Below are 14332 nucleotides of genomic sequence, written 5' to 3' on the forward strand. Positions count from 1 at the left end.
TTCCAAATCGAACCTTTTTAATTTAAATAAAGACGGTTAAGCAGATTTGCATGCTATTTATAATATAAAGTCCTTATAAGATACCAAACATGTGACAGCAGTTTGGCAGTGTACTCTATCATAACGTTCATAGAATAGACGCAAATATTTTTGGTAATCATGCGAAAATTTTTTCAAAAAAGAAAATCCTTGTAAATCATTATTTAAAAGATGTTAAAAATTTGAATGGTAATTGAATTTAGATAATTAAAGAATGTAGAATTCAAAAATATCAAGAGTTTTGTGATTACTTTTGCAGTTTATTGTAAAATTTGTTCATAGTTCGAAAGAACTCGTGTCCAAATCGGACCTATACAAAAACCATTAAAAAGACGAGTGAATAAGCCAGCTAATTTATCAAAGAAAGAAGGTTCGCCAGAACCTGGTGATCAACCAACCATATCTAGTCTAAGGGACACTAAATCAATAAAATATCAAACTCAGATTGATGGAATTTTTTATTGATTTTAATTCTAATAATATAAACCGTATTTTTATCTTTGAATCTTAAATTGCTCGTTTTTACTCAATACTAAGAAAAATTGATTAAAATATCTTAAAATTCTATCTAAAAGTTCATAAAAATAGGAGAGGTCCGATTTGGAACTCATGGTTTTCCAAATTGGACTCGAAAATGCATTTTTACATTTTCTATTATAGTTCGACACAGGTAAGAGATACGTCAAAATAATCCCAAGTAAAAATGAAGGAAATTAAATGATCTTTCGAACGGCATCATTGATTTTATGATCGGACTTTATTTACACCTTATAAAGAACAAAAACTGTAAATAGGTCCGATTTAAACCACTTTCCCCTATTAAATGTTCTACACAATTATTTTTATGTTCGAACAAAATTATTTTCATGTTTGAACAAAATTATTTTCAGATTTGTATCTGGCCACATCCTTAGATACTTTAGCAAAACGATTTTTTTCCATGTAGTAGACATCTATAATACTTAGTTTTCAATTTTAGTAACAACAAATTACATAGTAAAAAGAATCAATATATATGTCAAGAATTTTTCTATCTTTTCTGAGGCCGCATTGTAAATGTTGCTGTAAGATTGCACGCGAAGCGAACTTTATACGTTATATAACAACAATAAGTAAATATAGCTCATGTAAGACTAACACAATAAATAAATAAACATTTTCGATCGACCTGGAACTTTAAGTGCCTAATAATATTTTCCTATAAATTTATATACATTATTCAGCTTTCCACAAATTACATTATCGATTACGTGTCAATCTTAATACGCAGTCTCAAACTTGTAAAGTTAGAACATCATATTATTAAATCAGTAATTAACTTAATATTAATGATACTGATAAAAATATTATAGGTATATATCTGCAATGAATTGATTGTGAAAAGTATCCTAAAGTTCAAACGAAAGTATTACCAGGTATAAAACTTATTTATTTACTGTTTTAGATATTATTTTGGATATATTTGAATAAGTAATTCTAAATATGTTAAATTTTTTAAATTATCTCCAAACTATTTTGACTCGGAGTATATAGTGGAATAAACTATTTTATAGTTGCAATAACTACAAAATAGGTCATAGATATATTCAACTATGTACATTAATTCTGTACATATGAAATATAGTTATCATCTTTACAGCCACTTGTTACATATATTTTCTGTAAGAATTGTGCAATTATACGGAAAAAAATGTTTAGTTGAATTAACTAAAATTCCATTTGAAATAACAAAAATCAGAGTTTTCCTGTTTAAATCGAGTAAATTTCAGAAATCCAGATTTAATCAGAATTCTGGATCGCTCATTTTCCACCGGAATTCCAGTTAATTCAACCAAAACATTTTTCTCCAGTACTCGTATATATCTATCTGCCCGTATGTGTGACGTGTGCGCTTGCTATAATACAGGAAAATGCGTATTCACCGATTACGACTATGGAAGCGTTTAGCACGATTAGGAATTGCGCAGCTTGCGCGAGGCGGCAATTCGCTGGTCGCAATTTGCAACGATGCGACGCGGTGATTATGCGGCCGGCGCGTCCTTCTTCGATAAGAGCGTGGCGTTAATTTATGTACCTACACTACGCCATTCACGATTTATCGTAACCGCTTGTCGTCGTGGAACGAACACCAATTTTCCCGAGCGCGCTGCGTTAAACTCATCGCGACTATCTACGGGGAAACTTGTATGATTATATTTACGTGGATACATAATTCGCTATTGGCTGATTAATCGAAGCGATAGAGGTAGACGCGGCGGACGTCACGTCGAAGAAATGAATGAGGACAAGAGCGATAAAGTATACAAAAGCGCGTGAGCGGTTAAAAGTCAATTGTATGTTTCATCAAATTAACAATGTCCGGGATAGGCGATGCTCGACGGATTCGCGTTAGTGTGTCGAATAATATCAAGTATTCCGATGCACGAAAATCGGCTCGACGACGGACGAGTACTGTTTCATTATCGAATCACATTTCAAGTGGTACGCGCGCGGTATAGAAACAAATTGAGAACAACGCTACACTCGTCGAGCAGCGTGTTGCGCCGCATCCTATAGTTCGCGTCACCACATATATAGTGTATCAATATATATCCCCACTAGCTCGGAAAATACGAGGGATACCTATACGTATCGATATCACACAGTGCAACGAAGTGTTTTAAATCGATAGACAGCAAAGATCGTGAATTGGCGTCAAGGTATTTCACCGATCGACTTGTAAGAACAATTCGTAGATTTAACGATTAAGGTAAATAACTTATGGTAAATGCGATCTCAAAAACTACACTGAATTAATACATATTAAAGTGCGCTTATACTTTATATATAACAAAATGTTTTATACAGTGGCATAATGTAAATTTAAAAATGAAATATACACATGCATACACTGAGAACAAAAAGATACTAAATTTTAACCAAACATTTGTTTAAATAGTATCAAAACTTAACATTTACTTATGGTAAATATTTACTAAATAAAAAAATAATAATTAAAATCACACAAAAGTCAATGTATTAAATGATCAAATAATGCAAATGACTAAATTCTTGACAAAAATCAACTATAAGAAATGCTAACTTACAACGTGCATCGTCGATTGTTCGACAATAAACGGCGAAATGGCAGGATAGCATGGACTTTGTACAGGGTCAAGATGAAGGTCATGAGAAAAGGAAACGACATCCTTCTTGGACTCATTACAATATGTAGATTGACGTCGCTGGAATCGGTAATCCTTCCGATCATACGCGCATATCTCACCGATCGTTTCGATGTAAAATGGACAATGCCAGCGAAATGGGTAAGTGTCAATGTGGAGAAGGAAGAAGAAGAAGAAGAAGAAGAGGAACGGGAAAGCACACTCTTTCATGAAACGATTATCATTTAAATGCGCGATGTGCTTGCTCTTTGGCGCCCCGAAACATGCTTCGAAATCGGGTAATTTGAATATTTCGTCAATTAAGCTGTGGACGCTATTTTACATAGGTGAAGACGGGGTTATTAACCGCATGCGATCGACCCATTTTATTTCGACAGCAAATCATCCACACTGATCTGCATTCGTCGTAATGCCATCTAAATAATATCGACCCAACTGGACGTCAGATCGAATGTAAGAATCACACAACGGTAACGATGCGATAACGTCATGAGGAATCGCTTCGGAATTCACGAGATAGAAATTGGACGATATGACTTAAATGAGAAGTTACTTAATTAACGGAATTGATAACTCCCACTAATAACATTTTGATAAACTTTCACTTCATCATAAAATTGCACTGCTCGCCGAGAGGGTGTTGGCAACGGGTAAGTGGATGGTGCACCCTCACGAGTTACGCCATTGGTAGCATTTTCATCTGCGTGAAATTCCCGGCATAGTTCGCGATACGAAGAAGATTCCGCGAAATCCATTCCACGCGTTATTCTTCTCCTTGCCAGGGAAGATCCTTCGGCTACACGATCGGCAGCGTTTTTCCTCTCTAAATCGAGTAACGATCGCATCAAAATGCGCCACTGATTACACGCGGATAACAAGCTCCGGTAATAAATTCTTATTGAGCATTCGCGCGTTTGTTTGTAACGTTACCATTCTCGATTTCCGTAATTAGCGGTAAATTAATATTCGCTGCGAGCGCGTATGGACGCGGCGGTTGAATGTTTCGAAAACCCGCTTAACGCCCATAAACATACATGCACCCTTTTGCCAAACGGGGGGAGGGGGGAAGGGGACTGTGCTTCGCAAATCGTATCGATCGCGTCGTATTTACCGAATGAGTTTTACGAATTACATCCGTGGTACGTTTGATTTGTACGGCATTTCGATACGTCGATTTTCCCCGCCCACCTATCGATGATATACTCGCGTCGCTTTTCATCCTATTCGGTTAAATTTGCACATTGCATATCCGACCTGATGCATAAATAAAGAATTATTTTACCAGTCGTTAAACGAACAATATTACAGCTTTATGTAGCAATACGGCAGGTAAATAGTATCGAGTAGTTTGAATTCTTAATTAAATCCTAGCTACATATTAATTCTGACTTTTGGAGCGATTTTATTTCATACTTTCGAATATATTATATGTGTACATTTGAGGAGAAATTTGTCAACGCGATTATAACTTCGGAATGTTATCGACCTGACGTCGACTTGCGCAATAGTTCCGCGAGGTGATAAGCGAGCTTATCGACTTCGTCTAGATGGGATTTCCGTTCTGATAATGTCGCCGATTCAGAGAGTCCGAAAGAAATTGCGAAAAGAATGTGGGAGTCATGTCAGAGTATGTAAATCGATCGTACGACATCGTGGTTCTTGATTCCTGAAGCAAAACTCGACTTCCGAGCTAAATGACACGTTGACATGTGTAAAAATAAGAGTCCTCGGTAGAGAAGAAGGATTGACGGCGAGAGCATGAAAAAAATTCTCGATTTGAATCTCGCTTACATGGCGTTCCCGATTACAGCTCGATATTCAAGGGTGATTTTGTCGGACACGGAGATTTCAACATCAATATCCGTTTATCTTTCTTCTTTTTTACGAGCTTCGATAAAATATCTCGATGTCGAGACGAAACCCATCGATCCGCAATTGACAGCCGCGTGGAGTTCCATAATTCAAAGCGCTCCAGGAATGATTAATTATAACCGTGCGCTGAGTCTCTGTCAATCGTGGGAATTCTGTATCACACTAACGTCAAAGTGATAACGTCGTTATGCTGTTGATTCACACGAGCAAGATTGCGCGTACGGATTCAAGCGGAATCGCAAAATCGTAGCCACGCAGTAACGAAAAATAAATTGAGTGCGGAAGAACAGAAGATGTCTATAGGTGAGAGGGAGATAATAGTGGATTTGGCTAAAGATGAAGAGAAGGAGGCGTTATTTGCCTCCTCGACGCATTGAGATGCAAATGAGACACGCCGCCTAACGTGATTTACGAGGAAGGAGCATGCTCGAGCCAGCGACCAGAAGTGCTTCCGAGTCCAGATCCATTCGAGCAGATAAGATCTGTCCGAGCAGCCGCCACAATGAACCCCGAGATTTTATAGCGGTAGGTATTCGCGCGCGGCATCGTAGAACCATCGTTTCCTCTCGGTCAGCAAGTTTCCTCCGGGATTGACATAGAAGGGTCGCGGCTGATCCTGCGAGATTTCTGTGACCCAATGGAGATTCGCAAATTGCGGTTTGCTCTGAACCTTTTGCAGACTCTGCGAGATTGAACATCATTGTGTTTGAATTATAGCAGCAAAAAAATGAGTTCGAATTAATTAAATTAACTTATTATTAGCTGCAATTAATTCTAGTTGAGGGCTAACGTGTATGTGTGTGTGTGTGTGTGTGTGTGTGTGTGTGTGTGTGTGTGTGTGAGAGAGAGATCGAGCTCGATTATCATGTCAGCTTCTCTAACGATTGAATTCCCATTGTTTACAGGGAAATACATCCGCGTGGGATATTCTTGTTGACAGTTTTGTTCAGAGAGCTCCCTCCATCGACAATGTTGCGAATTGAATCTGGACCCTTATGTAATTCAGCGCAGCGACGAGTATATCGACGAGCGTGGCGATCCTTTTCATTCGTCCAGGTGAAATCCTTTGTACGAACAGACATACGGGGAAGGGGGGAGGGAGTTGCCTCATCGCCGATGCTGGCGTCACGTGCGTATTGCCACGAGCATAGCCCCGCGACTGTTACTACGGAGCGTATATTGACGCGGATTGCAGGCGCAGGTTAAATCGAGCAGACGGCGGCGGTGGCGTCGCGACGCCGGCTGTGCGCGGCCGCGCAACCCTTCGCTATCCAACTCCCCAACCCTCAACGCCATCTATAGAAGCATCGGCGGGTGAGGCATGGAGAGATGAAGATATAGAGGGAGAGGGAGGGAAGGAGAGGGAAGAGGGGGGGGGAGGGAGGATGCGAGAGCGGGAACGGTGGACTCTGGCGAGAGAGAAAATTTACAAAGAGGACCGTCGCCGCTACCGCCGCCGCCGCCACTGGGAGAAACGAGACTACTTGTTGCGCGTCGCGGCGCCCCCGTGACGCCGTAGTCCTCCCTTCTACCCCTCCGTATCACCGCGTTTCATCGACGACCAACAACGTCGCCACCGCCCGCCGTCGTCGCCACCCCTTCGACGTCGCGCCACCACCGCTACCGTCGCCAACGATGCCCCGCGATGTCGACGACAAAAATAGACGTATCGTCGCGGCGCAACAGATATCACTCGGCCCGAGCTCGAGTAGCTTTCGGTTACTTCGTATCGATCGCCGCAATAGCGGTGATTAGCAGTGGCCGTCATTCGACCGAAAGAAATCATTGTATCGAAACTTGAAAATTTGCGATATGGAATCCATCCTCATTGAGAAAGATAAATATTCCACTGAATTTTGCACTAGCTCGAGAAAATGTTATCCGCTTAAATAGAGATATACGGTGTACTCTATTTATTACATCTTGATGATTGAAAACCAAAGAGACGGCATAATCTAAACAAATTTTTTAAAAGTTTGTCTACACAGAAATCGTATACAGTCGTGGAGTCTTAAGTCATAGGAAATTGAGTAATCATAGTCAAATATAAGGAGAATACTCAACTAGAAATGGTCAATTTTCTACGATTTGAGTTCCCACGACCATCTACGACTTCTATGTGGAGGAGTCTTTAAAGATGAAATTAATATAATTAGACCCCCCCCCCCCCCCCCCAGAGCTTTTTTCTTTCAAATATAATTGAAATATAAGCGCTATCCCTAATGCAAAAATCTTAGTAGTAGAATACTGCATATTTTCCGTATAATATTTCATTTTCGAGAAAATCGATCTCATGCAAGGAAGTTATTTCACTTACCTGTATCTGGTTACCGATGTGCAGCTGCTGTGCCTGATTGATTTGCAAGGTGGAAGTACCGGGTCCCGAAGGAGGTCTCGGTGGTGTGGAAGTCGTGTTAAAAGGTCCCTGCGAACCGGTCTGATTAGGTCCACCTCCCTGCGATCCTCTTGGTGGTAATGGATAACCCGGGCTACCGTGATTCGGCATCGAACCCGGACTACCATACGGCGAGTATTGTTGTTTGTAACCGCCGCTAGGCCCCAGCATGCTGGGCTTGCCGCCCGTCGCAGTTGGTTGGGGTCTTTTCATATCCGTGAGGCCTGCAGCAAACTGAGTTTGCGAATTAACGAACATATCGTTGGTCTGCTGACTCTGGAAGGTTGGAGTGCCATTGTTCTTGTGATACGAGCCGGTCCCTGCGGCTGTGGCTTGGTTTTGTCCACCGGTCGGGCCGGTACTACCAGGACTACCAAGGTAATCGGAAGCGCCGCCGAATTGAGGAAATTCGGCGTAAGGGGATCTCGCCGCTGGGCCTCGTGCCGCGGCGGCTGCCGCTGCTGCCGTGGGATTGAATCCACCTAGACCTAATTGCTGACTCTTGTGCTGATGCTGCTCGGCCATCTGTTTGAGCGTCTGCGCCGCCGGGCTCATCTCAGATTTGAAGTCTAACCCAGAGTAAGGAAGTCGAGCGGGAGAATATTGCGAGGACCCGAGAGTGCCTGGGCTTGAGTTAGCCGGCATCGTGTTACCGTTGTTACTGCCAACGTTGTTACTGTTAACGCCGTTGTTTGCGCCATTGACATGCTGCTGTTGCTGTTGCTGATGAATCGCATCCTTGTCATCTTCAATCTTGATCTGTCCGTTATTCGTTGGTATACCGTTATTACCGCCATTGTTATTGTTATTAGCAGCGGCAGCAGCAGCTGCAGCCGCGGCCGCTGCCGCGGCGTTGTTCGCCAGCGTATCGACGCTCTTATCTTCAAAGTCAAAATCCTTCATAAACTCCGGATGGAAGTCCGATATTTCAGAAATGAGATCCTTGAACGCATCAGACGTGATAATCTCGTCGCCGGTATCATCGCCCATGAATTCGGAAAAGCCGGGGAAACCGGTGCCATTCGCCGCGGCATCTTTCTCTAATGCCGCGGCGCATTGTTCTAGATCCACGAACTCGTTGTCGGGTTCTTGTTTACATTCGACTAGATTACCAATGTCAACGCAACCGATTCCACCGCTACCGCCAGCGCCACCGGCGCCATTACCAGCACCAGGACCTCCAGGCCCGCTGCCGTTTCCGGGTTGCGATCTAGACGCGGCTGATGCCGATGTGTCTGAACCGGGTTTTGGTGATGATGACGCATTTAAGAGATCGCTCTTCACCGACGCATTTGTCAGCGCTTTCACTGTTACGTTCGTAGAAATTGCTTGAGCTTGCGAATTATTCGCGGCTGAAGTTGTAAACTCCAGTTGCTGCACGATCTGAACTTGAAACTTAGTGAGACCTTCATTCCCGTCACCACCACCACCGCCACCACCGCCACCGGGCGTTGGACCAGTCGAATTCGCGCCGTTCCCCGATTGATGCTGGCCGTGACCATGATGAGGCCCGCCGCCACCACCACCACCGCCAGGACCCTGTTGATGCTGATGAGACCCTTGCGTGCATTGCAGCTTAACTGGCGGCTCACCGAAGCCGCCATCGCCACTAGCACCACCGGCTGGCTCCAACTCCTCGGTCGTCCTCTTGAGGAATTTCGGCTGCTGAAACGAGAAGAGAAAGAGGATCATTAATCGTCAGGTGGTCTTTCGAAAAACAGAAAGAAAACAAGAAACGACATAAGATTATAAATCTATCAGCAATAAAAATATTCAATAGTCATACACACTGCGTCATTACTACTCAATCCTTACTAACATAATTTCTAATTTTTATTGCTACTAATTGAAAGTTGTCAAAAAATGGAGAGAGTATGCGTTTCACGGAAGCGTATCAGTTGTAAGCGCATATCTCCATAACTACAATATATTTCCTTATCAATTTTTGGCTACAGACTTCTTATGGGCTAAGTTTCGATGATAGCCTATAATTATCATTAATTGTACTGTTAACAAATAAAAGTATTTTTATCAACGCGCGCGCGCGCGCGCGCGTACAGAGTTTTGATTGGTTAGAAGTTCTCGTCGTATGTACGTTTTTTGATTGGATGTCAGTTGAATTCTTAGGAATTAAATTGATTAACCAATGGAATGTATTTTGTAAGTAGGGAACTTTAGTGACTACGGTTAGCATATGTCATAAGCTGCGTTTAGAAAGAGCAAGAGCTTTGAACAGTTCCTTTTATGATTGGTTTTATCGAAAATTTTTGAACTAGTATACACCAGTGTCGCACCAGTGGGTAAATGTTAAGAAGACTTCGGCTACTTCAAATTTTGATAAAAATGTACTCAGTCAACGTGTTTTTGCACGAAATGAACGAATTTGGCAGAAAAATTGTATCGTTCTGTCTCGCGAACCAAGATATTAAGCTTTTAAAGTTAACAACTATTTAGGTTAGGAAACTTATCACAGCCACGAAATGCTGCGGTGTGAGCATGCGCTGTGGTCACATTTTCATATCCTATGGCCACGTACGTACGCGTTTCAGGTACTTTTTTCGTTTTTTCGTTGTATAAAGGACGAAAAACAATTTTTTAAAAATTGCTTTATAAACGCAAAATCAGTATTTTAAAAACAAATTCTCTGTTCTAAAACACAAATTCAGTGTTTTAGAACAGAGAATTTACAATACTAATTCTTTGTGTTTGTAGATCAGAAAATTTGTTGTAGAACAGAGAATTTGTTTTTAAAGTACTAACTCTTTGTATCTGTACATCAGAGAATTTGTTTTATAACAGAGAATATATTTTTAAAGCAATGATTTTGTGTTTGTAACAGAGAATTTGTATAATTAGAGAAGAGAATTATTTTTAGGAACCAATTGATATTGACCATGTGACCACAGCATATTTTATAAAACGAAGATATTTATTATAAAATTAGAAATAATATTATAAATATTCTATATTTTCATATAGTTCATTAAATTTTTTAGATAACATTTTTATATTAACAAATAATAGAATCTTATTTTTACGACCGTACAATTGTTAAACAATAACAAGAAAGAAGGAAGCACAAAGAATTTTTATATTAATTTTTAATTTTAACTTTTTCAAATATAATTTTTATATTGTTTTATTATTAATATTAGATGTTGAATATTAGTTTATACTTTTTAAAGCTTTTTCTGTGTTTAATTAATTTATTTAGTATTAATTTTTTTATTGAGTAAATTGAGTTCATTATAATAATTTTAATTTTTATTAATTTTAACTTTTATTATCTTATCTATTATACAAATTCAACCAGTATAATAGTATTGATCGCCTTTCGATCGAGCACGGGTCGGAATAGGTTTTTAAAGACTACCGCTTTTTTCGTTGCTCTGTTGTTCCATGACCGAACCAAGCGACGCGAGGTATTTAACTCGTCGCTTGGTGTCGCCGAGCTCGATTCCACAGCTTTTTCTGCGTTAACCCGGGCAGTTTCTCACCGTGCCTGTCAATACTCGCGAAGCTTTTTCAGCCGCTGTCTTTATACGGCCGCGCGAAGCGCCGTTTTGTTTCGCGAAGTGCCAGATCCTGATATCGCGGCTCGTAAATCTTAACGAGTGAATCGTCTACCGAATCAAAAAGACCGATGACGCATGATTCAATGGCCGCGATACGATGAACCCAAATAGTCCTGATATATCAAATGCACATTATTAAGTTTTTTATTTATATTACCGTATTACGTTTCAATCTCAATATCGATAATATCTATTTTCTATTAAAACTTGTCAGCGTATTTTATCAGTCGGACAAAAACAATTTTCACAACTGATTATTACAGAAAACATGATTTTTAAACATTAATTCTTAAACGTTTTACTATGGAAACAATATACTGGTGTTGATAGAATATATTCAATACAGTATAATTCGATTACTTACAACTTTCATAAAAGTGAACAGATCGTGAAAAAATTCGTTTCAATCAGAAATTCTGGACATTAAGGAACATAAATTTCAAACAAATATATCTTTGTTAATAAAAAAAAAGTTACAAGCATTGGACAAGCATGCCATATCTAAAAGACATTTAAGTGTAAATAATTCTTAAACATGTATATAATCATCATAGATTGATTATTAATAATAAGTAATAATTGCAGATAATTAATAAGTTAACTGCATAACACGAAACATTATCTTTATTGGATAAAATTGGGCAAAATTTTTGAAACTTATCGACTTAATATATTAATGGTTGCGTTCAGCAGAAAAAACTAATCAGTTAGTGCCTAGTGATTCTTTAATATGATTAGTTCCTACACTTAGAGCAAGACACTACCAGCAAGAAACTAAAGGCAACAGCCAATCATATTAAAGAATCACTAAGCGCTAACTAATCAGAAAAGTTGATTACTTTTGCATTATTAATTATTGATTACTCGATAACATGATTATCAATATCTTAATATTCGGCTCAAAATTTCGATTTATATGTATAATAATTCATATAATTAAACAATATTTTTCGCAAAGTTACTGACAAGATTTAACAGATAATATTGGCCTAATCATGATAAATCTCAACTATACATAGTGGCAATATCGTAATTAATTCCTCTAAGTATCTTAAATAATCGAAATACGGTAGAAAACTCGAGGCAATTATTGCCGGATTTCAAAGCAAATCCGCTTAGGAGCCACCTCTCGCCGTCGGGGATTTTTGCGAGATCTCCAAGTCGACGACCCTGTTTTCGGCCGGGCAAACAAATTCACAGTAGTGGCGCCGGAAGGAGGAGGAGGAGAAGAGATTGGAAAAAGTTTTTCCAAGGTGCGGTCGCGAGAAACGCTTCCACCGATGCATACACGTACACGTAAATACGTTACACACAGGCGCACGGTTGCGCGCGCGTCGGTATGTATCTATACATTTGTCATGATTTGAACCGGGATAACCCTCCCGGTTTCATCCCAAAATCGATAATACGTATTACCCTCTAATAGAGAATCGGGCGCTCTACGTGAGTTTCCCTCCTGTGTTCTCCTCGCCTGCGCGCCTCGCCATCCCGTTCCACCTGGCCCAGGAGCTCGAATAATCTTGCGTCTTCCGTAGAAGTAATACGATATTCCGTCAGCCTTCTCTATCCGCAACAGCATCCTTCCGCCAATTGCAGGATCGGCGTATCCGCCGTCTCCGTCGTAAAGGTAAATGACGTTTCTTCGAAGGCCCTCGGCAACCAGCCGACCTCCCTTTTTACGTTTCACGAAGGACATTATAGTATTATAGGCATAAAAAGAAATAAATTCTCCTCATCGCAATTGTCATTGATGGTCCCGAAATATTAGACTCTTTTTCAGTATACGATAGAAGAATCTCGCAGATACGGCTCCGTGACAGCACCTCATCATGGATTACGATCATTTTTTGCGTCGCGCTTAAAAACTCATCTCGTAGAAACTATTGATCCAAAGAGTAGACTCATTTAATCCAAGAATAGTCACCTAGAATGATTTTTACAAACTCCAGCATAGCGAAAATAAAACTCAGTCAGTCATACTACTTTTCTTTATTGATCAAGAATCTAAACCTATTTTTAGTTTTCCTTATTTTTTTTTTAGAAAATCGTAACATGTCGCAAAGTAAGATAATTTTGGCTCAAATTTGATACTGCCCAGACAGTATGTCTTACATTTCTTTAAATGTGGGGTCAAAGTTACTTCATTTCATGGCAAGCAATAAATTCTAGTTCAATAGCATATAAAAATATTACATGCTGCACGTAACCGTAAGGTAAGTTTCCTTTTATGTTCAATTTCAACACAAATATCGTCACACCGAACATTAATTCTTTGCGTCTAACGTTATATGAGAGACACACAAGGGCCTAAATGTAAATTGCACGCGCGCATGCCGCATGGCGAAGCGAAGGAAAAAAAGACCGAAGCCGTTCGGATAAAGTTCTCGCGCGGCGCTTTCGCGAGGCAATTTTATAGGACGGAAAGGTGTACGTCGGAGATTGGCAGATAACGACGTGCTCACGCCCCGGCGTCAATATTGCACTCGTTCTTTCCTCCACTTCTTCGTCACGGCTTTGAAGCAAAAATAAATAAATGAAAACAAGAATGTACATTAAACTGCGTTACCAGCGTCCTTCCTATCGAACTAATTACTTCCTACGAGTTGCGCTATTTGCAGCCGCGCAAAAATACGAGGTCCTTTCTTGCTTCTGATCTGATACTGATCAAAAGTTTTATCAGCGAATTAAAATATCATCTAACGTCAAAATGCGCTAATGATAACGTTAACGATAACGATAATGATAAACAGTACGTTTCTATTCCGCGGATGTATAAAATGGCAAAATCGCGAGAATTTTATGCAGAATGCGAGCTGGTTTTTTTTACTGTAACATAAGGAAAGTAAACCATCGATCGCAAGAGAAATTTGTTCATCGATGTACTTCGCTCTAGTGCCGCTATTAATAAAGATATAATCTATGGAACAAAGACACACCTTTTTCATCGGATAAAAGAAAGTCTAATGTTCATTTCTATCGATGTATTATATGTATTAACTTTAATCCCAATTTAAATTATCCTATCTTATTCTAATTCTTATAGAAGAAAATAAAAAGTAAGTTAAACCGAGATTAAAGTTAATCTTCATTGGTGGGTAAGAAGACATTGCCTTCGCCCAAAAAAAAATTTAATTGTGAAGTGAAATTTTCGGTAACCTCATATTCTAAGCAAAAACTTTTACAGAAAGAGTATTCCTCTTCCAATGCACTAGGAATATGTTTAAAGCAGAATGCCCTCTTATGAGTAACATGAAAAGCAACGTGTGTCGCTGCCTTTTGGCTGTTTG

The 14332-nt window shown here is 39.7% G+C and overlaps 1 protein-coding gene across 1 annotated transcript in view; it reads right to left on the reverse strand.

Annotated features, from left to right (window-relative positions):
* The window catches only part of mam (neurogenic protein mastermind), a 97195-nt gene that overhangs the window by 54116 nt on the left and 28747 nt on the right, over nt 1-14332 (reverse strand). The window contains exon 2 of the mRNA XM_018546340.1: nt 7393-9135. Coding sequence (XP_018401842.1) covers nt 7393-9135 — 1743 coding nt within the window. The remainder of the gene's footprint in view (nt 1-7392; nt 9136-14332) is intronic.

This window comes from Cyphomyrmex costatus, unplaced genomic scaffold (assembly GCF_001594065.2).
Source record: "Cyphomyrmex costatus isolate MS0001 unplaced genomic scaffold, Ccosl1.0 scaffold546, whole genome shotgun sequence".
Taxonomy (NCBI): domain Eukaryota; kingdom Metazoa; phylum Arthropoda; class Insecta; order Hymenoptera; family Formicidae; genus Cyphomyrmex; species Cyphomyrmex costatus.